We start from the raw sequence: 27,739 nt of genomic DNA, 5'->3' as shown, positions 1-27,739 counted from the left end.
ACTACAATTCCTATCATGGAGGAGAAGGCTATCCATGTCTACTTGCCGCAATGGCTATGTTCCACCTCCACTGTCAGAGGCAGTATGCTTCTGGGAATCTCAAGTGGGGACAGTGTGGCTGCACTCAGGTCCTGCTTTCGGGTTTCCCACAGCCAACTGGTTAGCCACTGTAAGTACAGGAAGCTGGACTAGATAGGCCATTGGCCTGATCCTCTTCTTACATTGATATGCCTGATCATTGGCCAGGCTGGCTGGGGCTGTAGACCAACAACATCAGGTTGGAAAAAGCTGTCTTAAATGGTGAAACCATATATGTCATACATGATACAGCCTCAGTTATCCAGATCTCTCATTTCTTCTTACGATACCCAGTGCCTGGATTCTGGCAGTGAGACTCAAAGGCTTACTGTCCCTGTGCATATAGCATCTTGCTAAAGGAAGGGTTGTTGCCCTGCTATCTCATACTCTTCAGCACCACTGCTGTGGGTGGCCAGCTACCAACCCAGTAGGGTTCATGTGATGAAAGGCATCAAAAGTACTATAAACAATGGCTTGGGCTACTCAATCACAACAACTTATCACTCAGGCATTGGCTGAGCTGCTCTCAGACTGCCTCTCCCTGCTTGTCACAGTTCAGTTACTAGCTTGCCTTCGGGAATCATTTTACATTCCCAGCAATTTCCTAGATTGCCTGTAATCCAGTCAACACTGCCTGTGTAAACCCAGGACTTTCTCACTGCTGGCTTTGGAATGGAAAATAACCCAAAGCGCTCATAGATCACCATCTGCCATAATTGACATCAAATTATTCAGAGTTATGAAAACTCTTTTAGGCTGCAAAGAGCTCCAAAAAAAGGGTGTAAACAAAATGGAAAGCAAAAAAAATGGCAAATGGGATTTCATGTGTGTGTGAAATGATGCACACTGAGACAAAAGATCCCAAATGAACAGGTAGTGACTAGCTAGAAAAGTGCTCTTGTCAGTAAAAAACGTAGTGTACAGTATCAGTGAAAATGCTATGCTGCAAATCCTTAAGAAAGGGAGTGAAAATAAATGGGCCTGTGGAAACAATAGATCAATCAATGGCTACAAGCTGCAAAGGTTATATAGAGCCTTTCAAATCAGAAGCAGTATGCCAATGAATATCAGTCACTGGGAAGCAATGGAGTATTGCCTTCAAGCTTTGCTCGCAGACTTCCAAAATACATAGGGTTGGCTACTGTAGGAAGCAGGACACTGGGATAGCTACCTTTGGTCTGATCCAGCATACCTATTCTTACAATAGTGGGAACTTCATGAATGTGCAGGACTCTGCCCTTCTCTAGAAATCCATCTGGGTTCAAATAGGCACATGAAGATACATGTTAATTCCAATGTAGGCAGCAGATGCACATACACAAAAGAATTCAGTTGCAGTTGTTAGCGTGACTAAATGAACAGAGGTGCCATTGCAGACTTATAGTGCAAGCATGTTTTATGAAGAGGAGTGGGGAAAGTGACAGCAGGACCCATTTGGGAATCCAAGAGTCATAGCCCCTGTTCTCCACATCCGTAACATAGAAGTGCACGAAGAGACAATTCATAGGTTATTTCTCCGCTGGCCATCGTGCTTATTTCTCATGCTGAATAAAGCAGCTGTCATTAGCCGAGAGTTTATGGGAACTGAGCATGAGATTCTCTCTGATATAGGCAATGAGTCAGTGAGAAAGGAATCACAGGCAGCACGGATGGTCTTGGGGACATCTGGTGGCATAATGTGAAAGAAGCTGAAAAAGAATTATTCAAAAGCAGCCACTTCCTTACCTGTAAGGCTCTTGGTTACCACTTAGTTTTGTGCAGAGATTTGTGCTACTTTTTAATGGATTTGCTGGTTCACCTACCAAAACCTCAACTACCAAATCTCTGATCAGCTTATCAAGATAGTTGACTTTTGTTTAAACCCCACCATGCCAAGATGATAGTAAATATCCTTTATATTCATGTCAACACTTTTCACACTCCACTTCTAAAGTCATGAGCTTTTATTTTTCCTATTTTAAAAAAAAATCAGGAACGGGTGTATTTCTAGAAATGACTTTGTGGAGGTGAAAATTAAATGAATAAGCTCAACTGACTGACAGATTCCCCCCCCCCCCCGTTAATCAGACAATCTGTGCCTACAATTTACCAAAGATATCACACACTCAGAAACTCTAGTTTCCCTACAAGATCTGTCACAAAATATTACTTAATTGCGCAAAGGAATGTCTTGACTGCAATATCAGTATATATTGTAGAAGAAACCAGATACCCTTGAACAGACTGGGGTGGCAGCGGAGTGCTGTATTCTTAGCCTCCTTGCAAGGTTCATGAATGAAAATATAAAATAACTTATTTCGTGTATTCTCTAATCTTCCAACAATGTGAGATAAGACATGTACATTTTCAGAAAAGGAAGAACAGGGCTAACGACAGTGCTTAATTTCTAACATTAAATATGGTAGGCAATGTCATGCCTGCACAGCCATCAACCATGAAAATGCTAATCTCAGATATAGGTGAACTGGTCATGTCATATTTCACATGTACAATCATAAGGGACTGGAGATGTGCAAGCAGGACTCAGACACATGAAGGGACTGCAATTCCCAAATTATATATGAATAGCATTCTTAGTGCCTATGGTGGAATGATTCCTAAGGTGGTTGATTTGAAGATTGCAGCCTTCAGAACTTGGATTCTTCAGAGTCTTCTGACAACATAAACCTGGATATTATACTGTTAAAAAATCATACTTCATGCCACGCTCTGAAAACTGGAGGCAGAAATTTCCATACATCCAAGACATATTATTTTCTTGCAGTTCACAGTGTATTGCAAGATAACTGGTGGGGAGAAGGTGTGTGCTACTGATAAGCTATTATTACAGGTCCTTGCCCTAATTAAGTTATTCAAATTGCTTAAAGCAGGCTTTCAGACAAAAGCAGTGGGTGCTAACTAAGAACAAATTCTTTATATTACTTGTGCCTCTGCATACAAACACACTTTGCATTTGTATTGCTTACAAACATTATATGACTTACTAATTCTATTTATACAAACTAAAAGTGCATGAGTGTACCATCGTTATTAAGCCATTATTAGAACCTGAACCTTGGCTACTGTGAATCTATATTCTTATTTGTGTACCACACAAATTGATGTGGCTGGTATGCTTCACCATTACTTTTATATAGCCTATATTGCTATTAACTGAACATCCACTTTAATTTTAACAAAGTGCTATCTGTAACAAATGGCTTGCTTATCTAAGCAGTCCAGCTGTAGCAATATAAAAAAGATTAAAGTTTTCTTACTCTGAGTGAAATTCCAGAGAAATGTTTGATTTTCAAACCATTAAATGATAAAAGTCTTTTGTTTCTAAAAGTGGGACTAGTTGTGTGCAACTCAACACATTTTCACATGTACTTATCACTGTGTGATCTAGAAATATAGCACATTGTTTTCTTACCATAAATGTATGAAATGCCAACAAGTTCAAAAATGGCTATTATAACAAGAGAGTAGGATGCTGCATAGGTGTCCACAAGCTGCAACATGTACATTCCACCCTAAAAGTAAACAGGTAATTACTAACAGAAATGCCAAAAGATATTAGGAGATAATGTATGGCAACTCAACTAACTAAATAATATTCAGACAGGAAAATGTTTCGATTACTGCTGCTTGCCATCATGTAGCCCACCCACACTGGAAACACTCTCTGAATTCCATGAACTAAGAAATTCCATTATATTTCAGTTCCATATGGAATCTGAGCCCACATGCAAGACCATTTTATGCATTCTGTCTCATACATTGGCAGATGCATGGTCCAATTCCTTCTTCCCACCTGATACATACTGGAATGCATTGCATCACAGAACAGATCTATTCTCAATTAAGATGAATTTTTTTTAAAATGAAGTGGCCTGTGGTATAAAAGGTAATATTCATGATAATAAGATACTGCAAGAATGCAGATATTACCTTAATGCCAAATCATATTTTGTAATCTTGTTCAATCCCTCAGTATCACATGTCACACATAAAATTTCACTTTGATCCATGCATTTTGTTTGAAAACCTAATAATCCCATGGACTTCTTCCTACCAATTGTAGGAACAGACCTTGTTGCAATAGGAGAAATCATGGGATGCAATGTGTACATATTATGGCAACACTTTTACCTGAGTGATCATAGGAAAGCCCATGATGAAAAAGGAAAGACAGCATCCAAGAGTAAACAGAGGCTTGTGAGTACGTAAGTACTTTGGAAACTCATCTGAAACTGATGTCACTATCGTCTCAATAGTGGCAAACTAAGAAATATCAAAAAAGAACAAGTAAGACAATAGTAATCATACACACAAAAACACATTTTGTTTATCATGGCATATGTAATATTGCTGCTAAACCCACTCTATGAAACAGAAACTGGTATGTAAGCTCTTTGAAGATCATCTAGTTGACTCTTCTACTCAGAAAAATGTAGATCTCTACACCAAGCTATTCCTGTAAGATTGCACACAATAATCTGCATTAACTGTGAGTTAAATAGCAAGCATGAATAAGAAGTTACAGATGGGACAACGTGTCTGGCTGTTAACCAGAAGGTTGGTGGTTCGAGCCTACCCTGGGAGAGCTGTGGACAGGATTCCTGCATTGCAGGGGGTTAGACTAGATGACCAGTGGGGTCCCTTCCAACTCATAGAAGTCTATGGTTCTGTGCTGGCCTGCACAATCTAAATAATCTTTAAAACATACAAAACTACTCAGATAGCTCTGAGTGAAGGATTGATCAGTTCAAATGATCCACTGGAGCAATTTTACTCATACATTTGTGGCAATGGAGATGCAAAACAGTGAAGCAACATGCATTCCACATAATGTTTCTGGCCCTCTTGAACCATATGCCTTAAAATGGCAATACTTGATGATTGAATTGATCTCCAACGGAGACACCAGACATCTTGAAGTATGCTGGAAAAGGTGTCTACTTCCAAGACCTACCCTGCATTTTCAAATACACCCCAAGCAGTCTTGTTTCCAAACATCATCACTTCCTCCAGCTTCATCACCAACCCACAACTCTACAAAATTGGTTCTCCTTGACCCCTGGTGGCTCTGCATACTTGGAAACATCAGCCTCCTGCTAGGACAATAGTTTACTTCATGCCAGTAGGCTTACCTGCCCCTGGTTTGCCTGACACAGCCAAGTTTGAGCCAACTGCCCTCTAGCCCACAGGTTCCCAAACACCATGTTTCCTTCCCTTCTCCTTCCAATTTGTGCACCCCTCTTATTTCCCTCTTTGAAGCAGATGTTTTTTCCTGCTCAATAGCCTAGACCTTCTCAATATGACTGGTATTGTTGAGAGCCACCAGTAAGGAGGAGTAATACTAATTCAGTTTTCTAGGCTGTAAACCACGATCCTTACTTTCAAGTAAGCACCACAGAGAACACTTTTGAGCAGAAGTGCATGAGACCAACCTTCTAAGGCTGCAGTCATATGCATTTTTATCATTAATATTGGTGAGGCTTACTTCTGAGTAAGTATGCATGGAATCAGCTGCATGACACCTCACTCCCCCTCCCTTGAAACAGAAGTCTTATTTCCTCCTCAGCAGCCTAGATACTCTCAATATGAGTGGTATCATTGAGAGACACCAAGTAAGGATGGGTAAAACCAATACAGCATCTAGCAAGTAAGGATGGGTAAAACCAATACAACAGGGGTAAAATAATTAAGACCCTCAACAATTTTCAGGTGGTCTATGGAATGAAGGGGGTTTGGGAACCACTGTCTAGCCCCTTCCATGAAGTGAAAACCTCCACTTTGATTTTGGCTCAAGTTTTGTCGCAGTATGTGGGTCACTCTCTCTACAGGTCTGCCTGATTAACACCTTTCTGTTTCTTCTTCCATCCCAAAGGCAGCTTGAATGTGGTAATTAACTTCTGTATGGCTCCTGCTGTGACATATTTTCACCAAGGTCAATTCTAGTACTGGGGTTTAACCTCAAAATCAGTTTTGGCTCTAATCCTACACACACTTACCTGGAGCTAAGTCCCACTGAACTCAGTCGGATTTATTTCTTAGCAGACATGCATACAATTGTACTGCCTGTATGTTTATTTTGCCTAAAAACCTTGGGTATGTGCTAGGCTCCTGCTTGTAACCAGTTACATTAAAAATTAATCAAAGATGTACTCTTTGGTCCTGTAACAGTCAATAGCAAGGTAGGTGAAAGAAGGCAAGTTTACCATGGTGTCCAAGCCAAGTGTTAGAAGCATCAAGAAGAAAATTATAGCCCAGAAAGGTGAAAGAGGAAGCCTGGTTAAAGCTTCAGGATATACTACAAAGGCAATCCCAGGACCTAGAACACAAGAAACTAATATTTATCTGTTGATGATGATGATGATGATAATAATAATAATAATAATAATAATAATAATAATAATAATAAAAGATATCAACTGTCCCTCATTAATCCTACTGGTTTTAATTGTGGCACAAACACAATTCCTTTTTCAGTGAAAAGCCTTCTTCATTGTCACTTTGTGTTTTATTTACAGTAGACAGATTCCCCTTCCCCATCAGTTTTTTTGCACTACATTGTAATGCAGTAGAGCTGGTATAATTCAGCAGCAAGAGAGTTAATTTAAATAGGTACTTCACAAAATGTTTGGGAACTATGACAAGCATTAAAAGAATTGTTGGTTGAAGATTATTTTTATTTCTGTGATGTGATGCAAGCAACTCTCTTTAAAACCTGCTGCTAACTGCCAGCTTTTCTGGGCAAGAAGGCTTAGGGGACCTTATATATTCATAAGCATGCTCTTTCATCTCTTGATTAAAGATTTCTTCTTGACTACTATAGATAAGGCGGCTGTTTGCACTAGCTTCTTACATGTGAAAAGTAAATTAAGGAATCAAAATAATGAGTTTCTAAAATTCATCATGCCCTCTGGGAAAATTTAATTGCAGAAAATGAAATTTCAGATCCCCCTTGATTTGGACCCCCTAAATTAATGTCAGGCAAGAGTTATGGCCACTAAGAGTTGGGCACACATGAGAACAACTGCTGAGTTTCAGAAGTAGAACTTGCTTCCAGATGAGGTCAGACAGGTCCCCTCCCTGTACTTACTGAATCCTTTTTATTTCAGCAGACTTTAATTAGGATTCAATTAAAGTTATAAAGGATTTTATAACTTTAACTCATTTTTAGTCTTATTCTATTGGGTCTTTTCTACACTGCTTAGAGATAACTGTGATTAAGACGTATACAAATTGTTTAAAGTAAATACAAGGCTCTCCAGTCTTGTTGGGCTCTGGTTTCCATCAGTCTCAGCCAACATGGCCAACAATCAGGGGTGGTAGAAGTGCCAACGCAACATCTGGAGGGCTACAAGTTCCCCAGCCCTGTTTTAAGGGGAGTGTAACCCCATCCTTAACAAGCTGATACTCTATCCCTGGACAGGTAAGCCTTTGACTAATAGCACCTTGTCTGGATTTAAGTTTAGTTTCCTTACCCTCATCTAGCTCATCACTGGCTCCAGAGCCCAATTCAGAACCTCTATGGCTAGAAAGGAAACCTCTGGCCTGTGGGCTAGATGTGCCCCTTGGAGAATTTCCATATGGCCCTTCAGGGCATGTCCTCCTTGGCCCACACCTGCAATTTACATCTAAAAATAACCTCATGTTGAGAGCTTTCTCCACTCATGCAAATTGTATGCCCAATCCAGAATGGGATCACAGAGGGGAGCAAATTATTAAAACCGTCCTACCTCCTAGGCCAGGGTCTTGATCCAGATTGGGGACCTCCCATATACAATTTGCATTGCAGAAAAATCTCCGAGTTACTCCAATAGGAGTTATTTTCCCCAATATACAAACGGGGGCGCAGTAAACCCAATTCAGACTGGGATCCTGTGGAAGTGCCCCTTCCCCAGTATTCTGAACAATGTACATTTGCAGGCTGACTTGCAAACCAGGAAAAAAAACACCATTACCCCATGCTATACCATTCATAAATTGAAACAAACTCTCATACCTTGGTCGGCAACATCTTCAATGTCTACTTTGAGCTCATTTGCCATAAAACCAATAACGGAGAAGATGACAAAGCCTGCAAATATACTTGTGGCACTGTTGGTACAAGTTACTATCAAGGTGTCCCTGAAGAAAGAAAAATATGAAAGAAAATATGCACAGTAGAAGTAATAGCGGGTACATAGATAATAATTTATCCTTTGTGGAACACCAACTCTTAGTAGACACAATACCAAAAATATATATACATATTTTAAGTGAAACAACAACATCCAAAAGCTTACTACTGATAAAAAGACATTCTACTAATATGGGGAAAAAAACTTACAAAGTGGTTAGCGGCAATAATTATTAATTTTAGGCCCAGGTTTGAAGGCATAGTTGAATAGCTATCAACCTCCCTGACAGTTTTGATGAAGTCTTCTCTGAAGCAAAAATGACCTGGACAAGGATTGACCAAATTTGGGTAACTAGTTGCATGGCACCGAAGATAAAAAAAGCAGAAATCTGCCCAAAGACTTGCTCTGACCACAATGCAGTGAAGATAGAGATGAAATTAACAACAACTGGAACCTTCAGATGGAGGATGAATGATACCCTATTTAGAGATGAAGAGATCTACAAGAAGGCCCAAAAAGCATTGAAAGATTACTTTGAGATAAATTTGAGAACTGATGTGGAAAAAAGAACAATCTGGGACGCTAGCAAGGCCGTGATGCGAGGTTTCCTAATACAACAAAACTCCATAAAGAGGAAAAAACAGAATGAGAGAAAAGAAAAACTTTTGGAAAAGATAAAAGAAGCCGAAAAGAAATTGAGGTCCAAACCAAAGTCTCATGAGATTTTGAGAGAAATAAAGTATTATCAGACACAATATATGGAACTGATGAATCAAGAGATAGAATGGAAGATAAAGCAAATGAGACAAAGAACATTTGAATCGGCAGACAAATGTGGGAAACTCCTGTCATGGCAACTGAAAAAGAGACAAAAATTGAATACTGTGACAAGTCTGGAAATGGAAGGAAAAATTATCCACAAACCAAATGAGATAAATAACTGTTTCCAAAGTTTTTTTAGGAAACGATATGCACAAGGGCCGGTTAATGAGCAAGAAATGGAAGAATTTATTAAAAAGTACGGACTACCAAAGATCTCAGATCAAAGTAAAAGGATTTTGAATGAGAAAATAACAGGACAAGAAATAGAGGATGCCATCCAGAAGATGAAATTGGGAAAATCTCCAGGACCAGATGGTTTGACTGCTAAATACTACAAGGCATTGAAGGAATGGATAATACAACCATTGAAGGAAGTTTGTAATGAAATTCTGGAAGGGAAAAAGGCACCCGAATCGTGGAAAGAAGCTTTTATTTCACTTATACCGAAAACAGAGACTGAAAAGAATCAGGTTAAAAACTACCGCCCTATATCATTACTCAATGTGGATTACAAAATTTTTGCAGACATTTTAGCAAAAAGACTAAAGAGAGTTTTGGTGCAGGAGATTCATAAGGACCAAACAGGCTTTCTCCCAGGGAGACATATGTCAGACAATGTAAGGAATATTATAGACATTTTAGAGTTGTTGGAAGTAAATATTAATAGAAAAGCAGTGATAATTTTTGTGGATGCGGAGAAAGCCTTTGATAATATCTGCTGGACCTTCATGAAGAAGAATCTCCAAGGGATGGGGGTAGGCCAAGGATTTGAAAACGGTATAGGTGCTATATACTCTAAGCAAAAAGCTAAGTTGATTGTTAACAATGTGGTAACGGAAGAGATTTCTATAGAAAAAGGTACACGACAGGGATGCCCAATATCTCCCTTACTTTTTATAACAGTCCTGGAGGTCTTGCTGAACATGATTAGAGGGGACCAATTGGTCAAAGGCATTCAGTTCGGAGCTAAAGACTATAAATTAAGGGCATTTGCAGATGATTTGGTACTGACTTTGCAACAGCCAGAGACTAGTACTAAAAGAGTTTTAGAACTAATTGAGAAATTTGGTCAAGTAGCAGGATTCAAACTGAATATGCAAAAAACCAAAGTGTTAGAGAAAAATCTAACAATGGCAGAAAAAGAGAAGTTTCAGAGTGAAACTGGTTTAACAATAACAAAAAAGGTGAAATACCTGGGTGTGAACTTGACTTCTAAAAATGCAAATCTATTTAAAGACAATTATGATAAATGTTGGTCAGAGGTGAAGAAAGATTTAGAAATATGGTCAAGGTTGAGACTTTCCTTGTTAGGCCGAATTGCTGTTATTAAGATGAATGTATTGCCTAGAATGTTGTTTTTATTCCAGACTCTCCAGATCTTGGATAAGATGGATTGTTTCAAGAGGTGGCAAAAAGATATATCAAGATTTGTCTGGCAGGGCAAAAAGCCCAGAATAAACTTTAAGATTTTAACTGACGCAAAAGATAGAGGGGGTTTTGCCCTGCCGGACTTGAGACTTTACTACGAATCGGCAGCTTTTTGCTGGTTGAAACAATGGCTACTTCTTGAAAATACAGACATTTTGGATCTGGAAGGGTATGACAATAGATTTGGTTGGCATGCATACATATGGTATGACAAGGTAAAACTGCATAAAGGCTTTAAAAACCATATTGTTAGGAAAGCACTGTATAATGTTTGGATAAGATATAAGGATTTACTGGAAAGTAAAACACCCAGGTGGTTATCACCTATGGAGGCTAAAGAGATAAAAAAACTAAATATGGAGTCCAAATGGCCAAAGTATTGTGAAATTTTAGAACAAGATGGTGAAAGAGTTAAACTGCAGAGCTTTGACAAATTAAAGTCCAAAGTACGAGACTGGTTGCATTACCATCAGATAAACGAGGTATTTAAACAGGACAGGAAAATAGGTTTTCAGATGGAGAGGTCGAAATTAGAAACAGAATTGTTAGAACCCAATACTAAGAACTTGTCGAGAATGTACAATTTGCTGCTGAGGTGGAATACACAAGATGAAACGGTAAAACCAGCAATGACCAAATGGGCACAAGATATAGGTCATGACATAATGTTTGATGACTGGGAACAGTTATGGAATACAGGTATTAAGTTTACAGCTTGTAACGCATTGAGAGAGAATATAATGAAAATGATTTATAGGTGGTACATGACCCCAGTCAAACTTGCAAAAATTTACCATCTGCCCAGTAATAAGTGTTGGAAATGTAATGAGACTGAAGGTACCTTTTATCACCTTTGGTGGACCTGCCCGAAGGTAAAGGCCTACTGGGAAATGATCTATAATGAAATTTAAAAAGTCCTTAAATGGACATTTTTGAAAAAACCAGAGGCCTTTCTCTTGGGCATGGTGGGCCAATTGGTGTCAAGGAAAGACAGAGCATTCTTTATGTATGCTACTACAGCGGCAAGAATTCTTCTGGCAAAGTATTGGAAGACGCAGCAGCTACCCACTCTGGAAGAATGGCAAGCGAAGGTGATCGAGTATATGGGAATGGCAGAGATGACCGGCAGAATCCGTGACCAGGGGAATGAGACGGTGGAAGAAGATTGGAAGAAATTCAAAAAATATCTTAAAGACTGTTGTAAGATTGATGATGGCTGAGATGTTATGGTTATAAGAAATAGAGATTTGCAGCTGTAAATCATAACTTTAAAGAATGTAAAATGAAATTGAGTGAATTAATTGAACTAAGGGTTGCTGAGAAAGGGTTAACATAAGGATGCAGAAAAAGGGAGGTATGGGGAAGTCCCGGAAATAAGGTGAATGAAAATAAGTTGAAGAAATTATACGTGTTTATTTGTTTGTATGTTTTGTATTGTTTTGTTTTACTTTTTGTTTTATATATGTTGGAAAATTAATAAAAATTATTATAAAAAAGACAGTTTTGATGAAGTCACTGTCTCTTTCATAAGCTAGATTCAAAAACAAAGTGTTCCTCTGAGCAGGAAGAGTGAAAGACAAACAAGGTAATAAAAGTTGCAAGAAATATGGCATGTTTATACAGTTTGCACACTGTTTTAGGAATGGGGGAAATCAGTGCTTTTTTCTAAAAAAAAATGTTTAGGGATACTCTCATTTTCCTAATCATATTGAAATACTGCCGCTCAATGAGGCCAAACTTAGATTCACAAAATGTTTAGGCGTATGCTTACCCCTGCATCCCCCCCAGAAAAAAAGCACTGGGGAAAATATATCTGGAAAGAATTTTACATTAGAACAAGTCAGTGAGCTATCCTGGAATAACCACTAAGCAACCAAAGTTATGCTGTTATGTACTCAGTGGTCTGTGTTGCCTGAGCTTGAGTCTGAACTAAGGATTCTGAGCCCCTGTGTTCTGATTTGATACATGATATCCAATCACAGAACACTTCAGGATTTGGGCCTCTGCCATTGGCCCTTAAACTCAGAGTTATGATTTGCAGCTTGGAAGTTTAGACAGCCAATCACGTTGGGAGTGGGAGTGGCCCAGGCCTTCAGAAATGTATATAAGCAGTTGCTTTGCCCCTGTTTGTTTAGTTCTGTTAGTTCAATAAAGGTTATTGCTGTTATCACTGTGTCTTGCATCCTGAGAAGCCATCTACACTTCATACACCCTAGAGAAAATTGCTGCTTTTAAGTCCTTGGCCCTTCTTTTAAGGCTAACACTCTTGCTGTTTATGAGAGATTGACACTTACAAAAACATTTACTTACACTGACTAATGAGCAAAGTCAATGTTCTAGTGCCTCTTACAAAATTTAGGGTAGTAGATTTCCTCCCTTCCCTTTCACTATTACAATGAATATTTCCAGGGAACATGGGGCCAATTTATATTGCAGCCATGTGTTCAATAGCCTCATCAGTGTTGATACAGAGAGGGCTGGAGGAATTGCTCCATGGATGCCTGCAGCAACCAGAGATGAAAGGTGCTACAGGCACTTGTAAGCTTTGGACATGGGAAGGCTCGTTTTCAGGCAGATATATGCATACTTCAATAAATTCATAGCTCAAAAATATAAATGGAGTGATTTCTTCCAAAATAATATCAAATAATTTTCAGTTTCAATGTCATTTGTTTATCAGATGATGAAAAGAAATCTAGAAACCTGCCATAAAAAGCACCCTGCAGTTCCTGCAGACCTCTAAGGAAGGCTTCCCTTAAGTAATCATTTTTTCCTTCTTGCTGAGACTTGATAATGCTAACTATAGAAACAGATTGCTGTGTTCTAACTTTGTTCTAAAGGAAACTTTTCCCCCCCCGGCTCTGGATCAGCATCAGACGGAAATACGGCTCACTAAGAAAGCTTATCACTCTCACAGAATTTTAAGCTGGGGTATGTGCTGTAACAGATTGTTACAAATCCAAGATAATTTTTCAGTCTGCACTGAAATGCACTGAAGGGGGAAATATTTAAAATAAAATTTAGCTGTACTGAGGTAAATTATGACATAAAAGCCACTCTACAGCTCTCCTGCTCCTTTTACTTCAAGATGTTTACTTCACAAACAGGGATAACGGGGGTTGGAGGCTTTCTTTTCCACTAATGTCTCTATTTCTGGGGGCCTTAATGTGGCACCTTTGGACACAATTGCAGCCACAGAGACCTACCAGGTTGCCCATCAAGCTCTTTAGCCCCCCCCCCCCCCGGACCAATTATAAATTATAATGGCCACACAGTCCAAGTTTCTCTTCACTCTCTCCCATGTTGTCTATGGAGGCCCTGCTACCATTTTGATTAGTTAGCACACTTGGAAAAGAGGAGAGAAAATAGCTCACTGCTGGCGGCATCCAATTACAACTGTTGACTCTCCCTTTCTCTGCAGGTAGCATCCAATTAGAAGAGGGAGAACGGTTCTAATAGGATGCTACCTGCAGGGGGGCTTTTTGACTCTAAGGAAAAGAGACAGCAAGAAGGTGGGGTTTTTCCTATAGCTGAGTGCAAAAAGGAAACATAGGTGCTGAGAGAAGACTTAAAAAAAAAGAAAAAAGAAACCAGAGCACCAGGGGTTGGAGGGGGGGAGGTGTCCATGTGCGTATAGGTGATCAGGACACATGGAGAAAAACATATGGGGTAAGGGTAAAGTGTGTGTGTGTGTGTGTGTGTGTGTGAGAGAGAGAGAGAGAGAGAGAGAGAGAGAGAGAGAGATCTCGACTTCTCTGAAATTGGTGGTTTGCTTTCCGTAAAAAGTGTGTTAGAGAGTAGAAAACTCGGTCAAAGGGGACAATTTTGTATTTGGGAGCTCAGACTATGCATCTGTACTCATTTTCATGGGCAAGTTACTTGATCTCAAGTTCATTAGTTTGACATCTGTGGAATGGGTGTTTTCTGACTACTCACACCACAAGGACAGCCACAGGTTCCTACTACCAGCTATAGGTCTTCAGCACCATGATACTGGTAGGTAGATTAAAAGTGATGACTGCCAATTCATATGAAAGCAGGTAAGTGGAGACTGTTTATAATGTAACATGACCCTTCCCAACAGCCATGCTTTCCCCCTTGAAATGGCTTCTCCCTGGCAGGGGTTACTTCTTGTCTGGGAACCCCATTTTCAGGGGGGATGTCTGCAGCAGAGCAATTTTATGGGGAAACAAAGGCAGGGGAATAGCTTCTTCTCGCACCCACACGTGCTGCACAATCTGGCTCTTACACACAGGTCAGCTGCTATGACATCAAGTTCCATCCTTAGACATCAGAAGGACTTATCTGGCATGGGTTCTAGTAAGTGTAAAAAGCAAGAAGTGTGTGCAAATGTCTAGTTAAATAAAACATAGGCTCAGGATCAAAATATAGACAGGGTGGACCCAAGACATAATGCACTATGGTTCCCCTACACAATATGTCCCAGTCATACTGTGGACTGTATGCATGGCTGACACTCTTCACTCAGATTCTCTTCAATATGGGTTTGGTATTTTTTTAAATATAGAAATGAGAGCATTCAGTATAGATAAATTGGTCTGCTTAGACTAGGGAGATTTGAGATGCCTCAGACGAGTCACTGTCTCTCTGTCCAACCTCCCCCACAGGCTTGTTATAAAATGAAATAGGATAACCCCCATATATATACCCTGGAGCTTCACACCAGTGAGACTTAAACTAGTTGATGCTTAAATTAATCTACAATGAAACCTGCAGCCTGGAATATATCATTGTCGGCATGCTGGTCTTGCATTGAGAGCAGTGGCAAAAACAGTCACATGAGAAGCTAAAATGTCATTTGGGGGCTGTAATCCTAAATTCACTTACTGATAACTAAATGAACTCAATTGGGCTTCCTCTGGTGTTGATATGCATAGGAATGCATGGCTGTATCATGAGTGGAAATAGCAGAGCCTCAAATTTAGAAGGCTCAAAGATTTAGATTTTGCTGGCAATAAAACTCTCAGTGATTATTTCATCAACATGCAAGCAGCAGCCAAGATACCATTGATCATGACTCCCAAAAAAACAGAAAATAAAATGGTTCTAACAGTCATTAGAAAGCAAATCTAATGAGACTTCAAGACCTCTTAAGTACAGCATTAATTACTTACTCCCCAGGGAGGCTCATACAGCCAGTTTCATTGCAGTTTTCAAGAAAATCATAGCATTTTGGAGTGGGTGGGTTTTAAATTGCTGCGTTGGCTGCTGGTCAAAATTGTTTTTTATATTGTTATGCTGCCTTTGCTACGGCTGTGTTATTTTTCTATTTCATTTAAAGATGATGGGTGTTTAAAGTATCTTACTTATGAAGATTAATTTGATGTCTGAGACTTCTTTTGGGCATAGGGAATAACGTCAAAGAAAACATAATTTACAATTCCCTTGACAGAAAAACGCTGACTGACAGTGAGACCCAAAAAGAAATCATGTTATCAAATGATAGGGAGACAGTCATTCCATAAAATCCAGGTTGTCATAAAAGTGATTCTGAAAGACCAGACTAATTATAGTGATTCCTTCTAACAGCTATGAAGCTAGAATCTGCATACACAAAAGTAAATGTCACTTTAAAAGTAAATGCTTCAAGGAAGGAGAGAGAGGTAGCTGGTTAGGAAGGGAAATCATAAGCTTTTGCAGAGAGATCACTACTCTTCTCTTTAAAATCCTCTGCAAAAGATGACAGAACTAGGGCATGCGTTAAGGAAGAGTGCAAGAAAATCAGATGGTGCAGGCTGGCCCCTAGGCTAAAAAAGCACACAAAAGGGCCTGTCAGTTCTGCTTGAACATGCATGTACTGTATATTAATTCTTTAACCATTTTGATGGTTAAAGCAGCATAGCACCAAGAGCAGTGCCTCCCTTATGAATTATTTGGAAGCACATAATGTGCAGAATATAGGCATCCAGGCCCAATTGGTCACTTGGATAATAAGCCACTCTCCCCTACATCCTTGTGCTTTCTCTGCCCCAATCCAGACCAGCTTGAGAGGTGACACAGGGGGCTCAGAGAATCTGCAAAAACTGCCTCCCTTCTTTTCTTGATGAGGTCATGGAAATGGGAAATGAAACGCTGGGAAAACAGAACGCACTGCCATGTGAATGCAGCCTATGTGACAAACTTTCTTCAACGACGAGTCCCAACATTCCTTCATTCTTGAGCGCATTTTTTATAGCCAAACCCAGCACAGTAGCTGTTAAAGTGTTTTAAATTCGCTTTAGACACATTTCTCTGCCCTGGAATCTAGTATCAGTTATTCTATGCATTCTGGAGACCTGTTGCCTACCTTATTTGCTCACATATTTTCTGAAGCCTTTCAGTTCTATCAGCAGCACTGACATTAGACTGCAACATTCCCAGCATTACAGTTTTTTGTCACCTTCTTAATGTCACACTTTTCTGACTCCTGCTGCCTGTTGTTCAGAGAAAATGCAACCCAAGCAACCAAATGTTCAGCTGTGCCTCTAAAACTCCCTCTTGGGCACATGCTACATCTTTATGAGCTATTGTTGGGGTTGCTGGTTTCTACTGTTCCTTCCTCTTGCATTTTGAAGCTGCTTCAAATAGTGGAACACTTGGAGTAGGAATGTGTTGAATAAATAAAGCAATCAATCAAAACCAAATATGGAATGGGCCTGCATTTATAAGAGAGCAAACTTCTCGGCTCTGTAGGAAGTTACCCACTACCTTTAATCAAAGGTTCCATCTTTAGTTTGAATTTAGAGAGCTTTTCTTAATCTTAACTAGGTGCTAATACAATTTCAGGAATAATCACTGTGCTCAGTGATATAACAACAGCAGAGGTGATACAGCCATTGCCCTTTTGGAAACTGCAGATTACCCTTTCTAATGCAGAGTGCTCAGAGCATAGCTGGATTCTGACCTATTTCTAAATCTCCAGGCTTTCTCTGGTAGAGATTATGCTTGTGTTGTATTTCATACTGCCAGCCCAGGTTCTTCCTGGCAATTCCCGAGGTTGCTTTTCAACCTGGCCTATTTTTAATTAGGGCAAGCTTTCAATAGAAAGTAGGGCACACTAACCTCAGAAGGAGCCCAGTGGGTTTTGAGGACCTGCATCACAGGTGATGGAGTGTTTCCATTCTTGACAGAAATTGTGCTTTACAAACAATGTAATAGCTTTCAAGGCACAATTTAGCCAAACAACAGAACTTCTGGGTCCTGCAAGGTCCAGAAGTATTGTGTGTTGCTGGCCTTCCTGAACTGTACTGAAGGGAGAGGGACCACATACTGAATGCCTTGCAACTTCCAAGATTCCCTCCCTAATGGAGGGTGGCATATCAGGAAGCAGGGCTCTCCCTGGCATTCTAATTTCTTATGTACAGGAAGTTCCCTCCTTGACCTGCCCCCACATGAGGTAGCATGCAATTCTCTCCACCCATTTGATATAGTTCTGCTATGTGACAGTTTTGAATGCATAGACTGGTTTTATTACTGATTGGGTATATCCAAATCACCCAATTTTCTTCTTTCAGTGGTCTGGCTGTGTCAAATAATTAGGAACCACTAGTAATCCTAATTACGGTTTAAAATTCATAAACAACGCCAAGCTAATTTGTAAGGGTCTAAATTATATCCATAAGTTTCTGGAATTAACAGTGCCACTCAGTCGCCATAAAGCCATTGGGTTCATGGAATTATTCTACTTACCTGTACAGGTTGTTATGAAATTTGTTGTAGGAAGACAAGGTAATCAGGCCACCCCATGCAGCAGACAAAGAGAAAAATATTTGAGTGGCAGCATCTTTCCACACCTTTAAAAAAAAAAAGTCCCATGAAGAAAATGAGCATCAACTTCAACAAACATTTTTCAGCAAGTTATTTTAAAAATCAATAGTGCTGCTGACTATGAGAGCAATCCTATCTCAAGCTAGGAGTGGATTAGGATCCAGAGATCTCCAGCTGAGTCAGGAGGTTCCTGTCACAGTTGGGTTATGGAGGCTTAACTCCCTCATCTTTGACTCTGCTGGAGAGACATTAGTATATTTTCCAACCAGCTGAGCCCACCATGAAGGATCTTAAATTGACATAAACCCCCACAAAGGAGTATGTTGGGATGGAACCAGAGGACTAGGGTTATTTAGGCTTAATTCTAAACCCATTCTGTTTAGTCACATGACCTGGCAATTTGGGCATAGCCAGGATTTTTATTAGGGAGAAAAGAACCTCAGATTTGCATTGATTTGTATTGATTTGGAGGGGGAGCAGCTGCCGCCCCGCCCCCCGACTATGCCCTTGCCTGGCAACCTAGTATAGGTTAAACTGGCAAAAAGGATGGTATAACTCAAACTTTGTTTTAAAGGCTTTGTTTCCCTCTGCAGGTACAGGCCAGCTTAGGCAGCAGTAGCCTTGTTGCTGAATGGAGTCTGAACCTGGTGTAACATGACACCAGCTAAACTCACACTGGCTTGGCTTTACACCAGTTTCTTGTGTACAGGATTGCTCCCTACAATTCAAACTGATTGTAAAAGAGCCCATATAAAAGTGGCACAGCTCACGGCACAAGAAGAAGCAGGCTGCTCCAAGCAGTAGAATTTATGGGATTGTAGGAAATACTGTAATACAAATTACTACTGCAAAATGTGATGATGGACACACACACGCACAAAAATGGATTAGTCAACTTTATGGAATTCCTATTGTTGTTGGGACCATTACACTGGAGCAGATACGCCTCGGACTGATCCAACAAGGCAGCCCAAATGTACTCTAAACGTCACTAGATAAGGAACAATTTGCACTGTAATCTGATAAGTCACCAGGTGAGCTGTTCTCTGGGAGTGTGTTATTTCATTCCACATAACACATGCAGCATGGCTGTGGATGTGCAGAGCTAGCTCACCTTGCTGATAGCCATGTTTCACTTCCTCACAACCAGAAAAAGTGTGACCCACCAAAACAAATGGAGCAATGTACTGAAGGACACGCAAACGTAACCTTATTAGAACGCCTAATGTAATGGGTGCAATAGATTTAGCCAGATCAGCTTGCACGTAATTGATTCAGCACAGCATAGCATATCTCTGTATGCTTTCTTAATACACAGCAAATAATAAATCTGTATGAATTATTCACCCTATTAGAGTGTTATAACTGGAATAATAAGCCCACCATAGCATCAATCAGTTTCTCCCACTTAGGTGTGATGAAGTACAATATTCCATTCCCAGCTCCTGGCAGAGTTACTCCTCTGATGAGTAAGATGATGAGCACTACATAAGGGAATGTAGCAGTAAAGTACACCACCTAAAGAGACCACACATAGACAAAGAATTACTCATTTGGGCAGATCCTATAAGTAGGCTTGCTGTCCATGACAATTCATTACCCAGGCAGAGTTAGTACACAGGCTCATGGGAATGTGAGCAACCTACAGAGATAATAGGATTATTAAAATGTTGCTATCTATGAAAAACCACAAGCTAATAAAATGGCAAGGTTCTGAGATAACAATTGCAGTATTTATGTGTAGCTGGTGTTTTTCCTGCTCTATGTGTAGCTGGTGTTTTTCCTGCTCTATAAGACTCACTTTTTCCCTCCTAGAAAGTAAGAGGAAATGTGTGTGCGTCTTATGGAGCGAATGCAGGCTGCGCAGCTATCCCGGAAGCCAGAACAGCAAGAGGGATTGCTGCTTTCACTGCGTAGCGATCCCTCTTGCTGTTCTGCCTTCTGAGATTCAGAATATTTTTTTTCTTGTTTTCCTCCTTCCAAAACTAGGTGCGTCTTGTGGTCTGGTGCGTCTTATAGACCGAAAAATACGGTATATATACTGATGGTTGTGCTTGATTCTGCTTCCCCAGTTGCTGCCCTTTGGTAAAAGGACCATCTAAAGCAAGGGAGGGGAGCCTCACTCAGATCCAAGGGCCAAAAGGAACCCACCAGGCCTCTCCCTCCAGCCCTTGTAACTTTCTCCAGGCCACACCGCTCTCTGACCTCGAGTGGTTTTGCCTGGCTAGATTTTGTCCTTGAATGCCTGGCTCAGTGGAGGACAGGAAAGGGTGTTTGAGCATGTGTGAAAACTAGCCTGATCTACAAAGATCAAAATGACACTAATTGCTCCAGCAAATTGCAGTTGCCCGGAAGTGAATGTTGCAGTTGGGCTGAAAAATGTTTCTTTTCCCTCTGGTCTAAAGTATTTCATCCACGTTAGCTGCTGTTACATCGTGGTTAGCACTCATGCAGGTGAGGTGCGCATTTCCTGCATGCTTGCGAAATAGGGAGGGATCTAAGCCTGGAGCAGGGAACTAGTCAGAGGGAACTAGAGCTTACCAAAGATTGGCCAAGGTGTTCTGAGCCCAGCAGGGTAGTCTGCTGTTGAAGTAAAGGGGGATTGAGAAAGGAGAGGGAGAGATGTATAGATAGCCCTTTCTTTATGACCCAGCAGCTAACTACAGAATCTTGCTTCTTGTGCATTGGGAACAGAGCTTTGTCCTTGAATGCCTGGCTCAGTGGAGGCTCAGGCTCAGCTCCCTCTCCCTGGCTCAGTGGAGGCTCAGGCTCAGCTCCCTCTCCCTCTTCTCTTTTTATCTCCCCACACATTAGTTCTTTTCAAGCTCACTTGGCTGCAGAGGGAGCAGCCAAGTGAGCTTGAAAAGAACTAATGTGTGGGGAGATAAAAAGAGAAGAGGGAGAGGGAGCTGAGCCTGAGCCCTAAACAAGCCTAGTTCTACCATTCTAGGACTCTCTTTTCAGTACAGTTGGGATATCTTTGAAATCTATTTACTTTTTTCATTTAATGATGTTCCCAACTCATTTGTTATGTGCCCTCACATTTTAAAATAGAGCAGTTTTATAATCAAGCTGCTCAGCCTCATGCAGAAGTCATTTTATTAGAGAATTAATCTTTATAAAGTTTGTAGAGGGGCGGGACACTAATATTTTAATTACCTTTAGGACAATGTTGAAAAAAGATATTATCTATCTTCTTGAACTGAAGAAAGCTAATCGTGTTTAAGAGAACTAAACTTGAAGGCGATATGATATATTTTGTCTTGTTTTCCATACTGTACAAACTCATTAATTTTATTCCATTGCTATTTTTAGCCTCACAGAACATTTTAAAAACCTGAAAACCCTCCTATGAAGTAGGGGATACTTGAGCAAGTGTATACAGGCTGGGCAATGATGCTTCTGTTGTATTATATTCACTCTCTGAGGTATCCAGTGAAGTACTTCTGCTAGCACAAGGATTTCCATTTGCACAACATAACTTCCTTCTCTTCTCCCTGCATGCCCCAGATCCTCCCCAAATCTGCTCTGGAGGTTGTGAACTCCCAACATGGGTTTAACAGGGCTTTGGGGAGACATTCAGAGAGAGGAGAAGGAAGGGAAGTTCCATTGTGCAGCTAAATGTCCTTGCCCCAGTGGAAGCATTTCGTTGGGTAATCCAGCCAGCTGCTGCATCCCTTGTCTTTGGAATGCATATTTTGATAAAATGAATTAATCATACTTTACAGGACTTTTTCCGTTCACCTTTTAGGATGCAACCCAATATCAATACTGAAAGCACAAGGAATGTAGGCAGCATGCCATGAGGATCCCAAATTTGAAAAATAGAGCAAATACTCCTATCAATGAAACTTTTCTTCAGCGACCATGCAAGAGGATATGTGCTACGCTGCTTTCACATTTATCAACAAACTATTCAGTAGTTTAGTAATACTTAGTTCTTCAGTCATGCAATATATCACTGAGTTCTGGCTCTGAACAGTCTAAAGAAAGATGCTCTCTTACTTTTCCTGATGTCTTTATTCCTTTAGCCAGGGAAGCATAAACAATCGCCCAAGCCAGAAAGAGAGAGAGTGCCAAAGGCCACCTGATTTCACCAGGATATTCGATTCCTGCAGAAATCTTCAATACAAAGTACCTGAGAATCAAAATGCCAATGTGAGTCATTACAGGCCCAATCCCTCCGGCGTTTACTTTTGTAATGTCAAATACACACACACAGCTTTGTTGCGGTCCATAGACCCAAATTACACAGTCTAAAAATGGTATAAATATCAATAGTTATTAAGGCATAAGAGCGTCCTCGCTAGCCAACAGAGGAGCCTTAGGCCATACATACTGATTTCTGATACTTACTGCCTCCGAGAGAAATTTTGCTACACCCAGTGTAATAGTATCAGTCTTATCCTCAAGGAGAACCGTAACATAAAAGGAATAAGCAATTCCAGGTTGTTCTGTTAATATTGGTTTGATTAGATGCTATCTAACCTGTTTATACAGACTACAGTGTAATAAAATGTGTTTCATACATTCAGCATCCTGGGAACTTGGGCACAGCCTATCTTGGTATGGGATGCCAGCCAATCTTCCACTCAACACTTTGAATGGGAAAGCTTTTAATCTGGCTTTAGAAAATAGACAGTGATAGTTTGCTACAGTCAGTTTCTTAAAGTAGGGAGATGACCAAAAAAACGAAACCCTGCATATATTGGATTCCTAACACAGATGGGCCACAGGTCACATATGAGTAAGATCATAAATCACTGAGGGCAACATCCCAAAACCTCTGTCAAATATAACTGTAGTTGTGATAACCACATCCCAGCCCTCCCCAGCCTATCTGGCGAAGGGAAGATCTGGTCACAACAGAGTGTACCCCTCTCTTGTGCCCTCCCTTTCCCTGTTTGAGGTACGTGCCAGCATCAAATAAGAGATTAATTATTTAACAGGCTGACGCTTATCAAATAGTCTCAAAAAGTTCCCTAGGGTCTCTCTGAAGTTTCCTTAGGTACTGTGTGGTTAAAACTATAGGTGTGAGAGTATTTGAAATAATCTGAGACAACACAGGGTTTATAAAACAAGAATTGAGTTTACGAAGATAAAAGAGAGACTGCCATAATTTTTGTCGTGCTTTCACTCTGACCACTATCCTATGAGGCACGTCTACCAGGACTTGACATGATGACAGCTTTAGGGAAGAGATACCAAAAGATTATGTGGTGGGACTTGAACCCAGATCCAAATCACATTCAAACCTCAGGACATCTACCTCCTGAATGCCAAAACAATGTACTATTTTCCTGGCACTTGTTTTGAAATGCCATCAAATTGCTTCTGTCTCTGTAGCAGGAGCAATTAACTCATTAGTCAAGTCCCAATATATGAAAGACATATCTAAATGACTGGCATAAACACTCAACTAATGAACAGCAGAGAAAGAACCTACAATGTAATTACAATTTTTTCATTCCGTTAATAATTTCGTGCATTACCCTGTGACTTTCAGACGGAGGTTTATTTTAAAATTGTTCCAAAATGTGTGTGTGTGTGTTTTGTTTTTGTTTTTTTAAATCTTACTTGAAGTACTCTTCACTGCCACTGACAAAAGTTTTGTTGACATGGCTGGTATAGTTTACCATTGTCAAGTTTGGATAGGCACTCATACAGAAAGTAGAGTTCTTTATTTGTAATTTGGGGTGGTCACCAATGATGCAGGAATCTGAAAAAAACACAAGTCAAAAGAGCAATTACTGAGCTAAAATTCATCTAAAGACTTGGGGAAAAACAATTAACAAATAACAGCTTGCATTGAAGTACATTTCATTTGAGCATTGAAAATTAATTAGGTTCCTCTACCTGGTTGAACAAAGGCAAACTATCTTCCTTTCAACATTAATCACATTTGAGCCTTCCTTTTCACTGATGAGTCTAGTCCAGGCATCCTCAAACGTGGCCCTCCAGATGTTTTGAGACTACAATTCCCATCATCCCTGACCACTGGTCCTGCTAGCTAGGGATCATGGGAGTTGTAGGCCAAAAACATCTGGAGGGCCAAGTTTGAGGAAGCCTGGTCTAGTCCATCTTGGCAGGACTTCTGGCAATTTGTTGTGCCCATGCAAAAGCCCCAAACCCACAGAATGAGCTCATAGCTCCAAATGTGGGTGCAAGTCTCAGTTTTAGAGACAGGTAAATGGGGCTTGCTAGTATTGCCCACACTCAGGCTTGTGTGATCATTGCTGCGATGCAACCTCTGCTTGCAATCTACTGTGATCTGTAGACTATTAGCTACTCATTTGTGGCTCCCTGAGTGGTTATTTCATACTGTGCATTTAATGAGCTGTTTTCCTCCTACTCAGTTTCTCTGGACATTTAAAAACAATGAACAGCAAAATAAATACAAGTTCACTAAGTGAAACATTGCTTTTATACATGTTGCTTGCAAGGCTTGTAAATCCAAAGTCAATTTGTAACTTATATTTGACTGCTGCAGATTTGTGCATTTAAACTGAAATTCTGGTTTTAAAGCTATTATTTGATTTTAATAAATGTATACCCCAATTTTCCATCTGAAGATGCCCAAGGCAGGTAACGATAAGCTATAAGCTGTTTTCTATTAAGGAACACTTAAAAAAAATATATCCAGGGATATTTCCAAAGCCAAGCCAGTATGAACTACCGGTATGCGCAATCCTACTGTGAAGTAGTGTCTAATGGGAGGAATGGGCAAATGTAGGTGGACATTTTCCATGCTATTGCTTCAGCACTAAACTGGAAGTGTACAAAACACAGTTTGAAAGAAAGAACAAACTAATATCCTGCTGTAAGGTCTTAACCCATCAGTACTGACTTGATCTGTCTTGTGGATCAGCGGCATAGTTGACCCAGAGCAAAACTGAAACCCCCATGTCTGAATCCTTATACAAGGATCATACAGTAGATTTGTTCTCCCCATTGGGCCATCTTTAGGCAGGAATGGCCAATTTCCTGGCATTAAGGACTCATGAACTTTAACAGTTGTGCGTTTCAGCAGGTATAATATGTCAGAGAAAGCTAAGGTAGAGGTGTCCTAACGCAGGAAGACCATACACATACAAAGCAACCACATAGTCTAAGAAAAATAAGGCATAGAAAACTGGCGCGGTACTCTGAATGTAAAATGAGATAATGAATTTTGGTTTTTTTACTAGAGCCAACAGGCATTTAGAGGAGGGAGTAAGCATTTAAATGTGCCAGTCAGATGTTACATTTCAAACTTTACAGTGGAACCTCATGTTGCATACCATCCTCCTTACTAATGCTTCGGGTTACAAGCTTCGCTAACCTGGAAGTAGATGCTCCTGGATGCGAACTTTGCCCCGGGATGTGAGCGGAAGTCGCACTCCCGCGGCGCAGCAGCAGTGGGAGGAGCCATTAGCAAATGCACGCCTCGGGTTATGAACGATTTCCGGTTATGAACAGACCTCTTGAACGAATTAAGTTCGTAATCGGAGCTAGCACTGTATTAGATTTTTCTATTGAAATGTCACTTCAGGACATACTTCTGAAAGTCTTCAGTCTGAGCAGTATAATATTGTAGATGTCTACTGAGAAGTCAGTTCTACAGAAATTGACTGGGCTTACTGCAAGCCAAGCCTTGTCAGATGTATTTCAAGCATGGGAGTTAAATATTAATTTGTCAATGTTTTCAGTAAAACTACTACACCCAGCAATATCCATATGGCGAACACTAATCACATTCCCAAGAAGAACTTAAATTTGCAGCTCTGAAATCAAGTTCTAATGAGGAGAATTGACTTTTGAGTTCAGAAATTTGTTTCAGCTCGAACCTTGGTTGTATGTGGAGGCCAGACTGTGATTAGGCTTGATCCAAAGCTTCTGATTTATGACTAATACATCAGCTATGACTTGCAGCAATATTTATCCTAAACAGAAGTTTTCTGGTTACAAGGTGCATTTTAGGTGCATTAGGACAATCCGCATGTGCACCTAAAGACAGCAAAGATCTTGAGAACATAATCAACGTATTAAGAGAGTGGTATTTAAATTGCTCAGATTTAATTATTATCCACAGAAATGAGTGCAGTCTCCTAACTCTCTCTGCTTAATCTGAAGCCATGCCCTTTCTGCTAATTGACAAAATCACATTGTTGCTTTTGAAATTCTCTCTTAAAAGTCAGTGAAGGCTACTAGTGATGCAAGAAGTATAAAACAGGAAAAGAAATAATTGCTGTCAAATTATCCCTTTGTATGTCCCCTTGTTCTATTAATCTTTTAATGTTCTATCAATGTTCTATTAAACTGTGCTGTTGCAAGCTTCCAACTTCGTGCAACCCCAGTTATTTTTGGAAAGGAAAGCATTATGCCATACGTCGGCCAGCAGAGGGGGTAGTGGTATGTTATCCACCCATTCTCTTATTTTCTGCACATCTCTAGATTTAGTTGAATATTACTGAGGAGTTGGTACTGTATTTGTGTACCTGGTACCCTGTGTCTCATGCTCTGCTCCTTTCAATCAAATGCTTATGGAAAATAATACACAAATTCTAAGGCCATCACAATCCAATACAGAATTAGTTGCAAAGCCCATTGAAAATGGTTTTAGTGTGTTGCTAATTCTGTGTTGAATTGCAGGGTTTGCAATAAGGATTCCACACTAGTAAATATAGATATAAGAAAATAGCTTGGGGTTGTTGTTGTTGTTGTTGTTGTTTAAAAAAAGTGGGACATACCCCAAATTTGGAATAACTGTTGTTTTTTAAATACCCTTTTCAATATTGTGTAGCTAGTTATGAAAGCTACTGAAATAAAAGGCATCCACCCCCCCAAAAAAAACATGTTATTTCTCCTACAAAAATCTTTGTGACCTTCCAAATGAATAAATATATGTTACAAATATGTTAGATTGAGACTCCCCCCGCCCTTTTGCTTCCCAAATGCTCCTATAGTATGCTGCTGCAAAGACAGAACACACACAAAATCATATTTACATAAGGGTAGTAATATTCCAAATGTATTCAGAAGAACACTCTTGGAAGACTTAATTGTGCAAAAATATTATCGCACATCTTCTCTGCTGAAAAAATAAAACCTGCTTATAGTGCAATCCTACGCATGTCTATTCAGAGATAACCTGCACGGAGAATCTTGGATACAGGACTGCAGCCTTAACAATATTGTATTTCTGAGAGCGCATTTAAGAAATAGGCAGTTCTGACATCAGTAGAACAGAACATGTTCACCTGTATATGCTGGGTTGGTTTTGCCTTGTTTAAAGTGTATAGAGGCATGAGTGAGATCAGAAGATGACACGTAAGGTCACTTTTGCTGCACTGCAGCAAGCTTTTTTTTTTAAAAAAAAAAAAAAAAAACAGCTTCGCTTTGTAGAGCTGTTGGTTTCCCTGCACCAGACGATCCTGATCAGCAGAGGGCGCAATCACTTTGCAGCAGAGGACAAACAAATCCTCGCATGCAGTGCTATCCATCAAACCTTGGACGCTAGGCAGAAAATAATAACTACACCGAACCAGAAGGTG

The 27,739-nt window shown here is 40.1% G+C and overlaps 1 protein-coding gene across 1 annotated transcript in view; it reads right to left on the bottom strand.

Annotated features, from left to right (window-relative positions):
* Positions 1-27,739, bottom strand: part of SLC6A5 (solute carrier family 6 member 5) — a 70,318-nt gene that overhangs the window by 23,979 nt on the left and 18,600 nt on the right. Inside the window, exons 6-13 of the mRNA XM_082236338.1 lie at positions 23,784-23,925; positions 22,212-22,344; positions 19,590-19,724; positions 18,129-18,232; positions 8,072-8,196; positions 6,282-6,394; positions 4,210-4,341; positions 3,491-3,590 (exon numbers count right to left, since the gene is read on the bottom strand). Coding sequence (XP_082092464.1) covers positions 3,491-3,590; positions 4,210-4,341; positions 6,282-6,394; positions 8,072-8,196; positions 18,129-18,232; positions 19,590-19,724; positions 22,212-22,344; positions 23,784-23,925 — 984 coding nt within the window. The remainder of the gene's footprint in view (positions 1-3,490; positions 3,591-4,209; positions 4,342-6,281; positions 6,395-8,071; positions 8,197-18,128; positions 18,233-19,589; positions 19,725-22,211; positions 22,345-23,783; positions 23,926-27,739) is intronic.

Source organism: Podarcis vaucheri, assembly GCF_965113315.1.
Source record: "Podarcis vaucheri genome assembly, chromosome: 1".
NCBI classification, from domain to species: domain Eukaryota; kingdom Metazoa; phylum Chordata; class Lepidosauria; order Squamata; family Lacertidae; genus Podarcis; species Podarcis vaucheri.
This window is presented reverse-complemented; position numbering and strand designations above follow the sequence as displayed.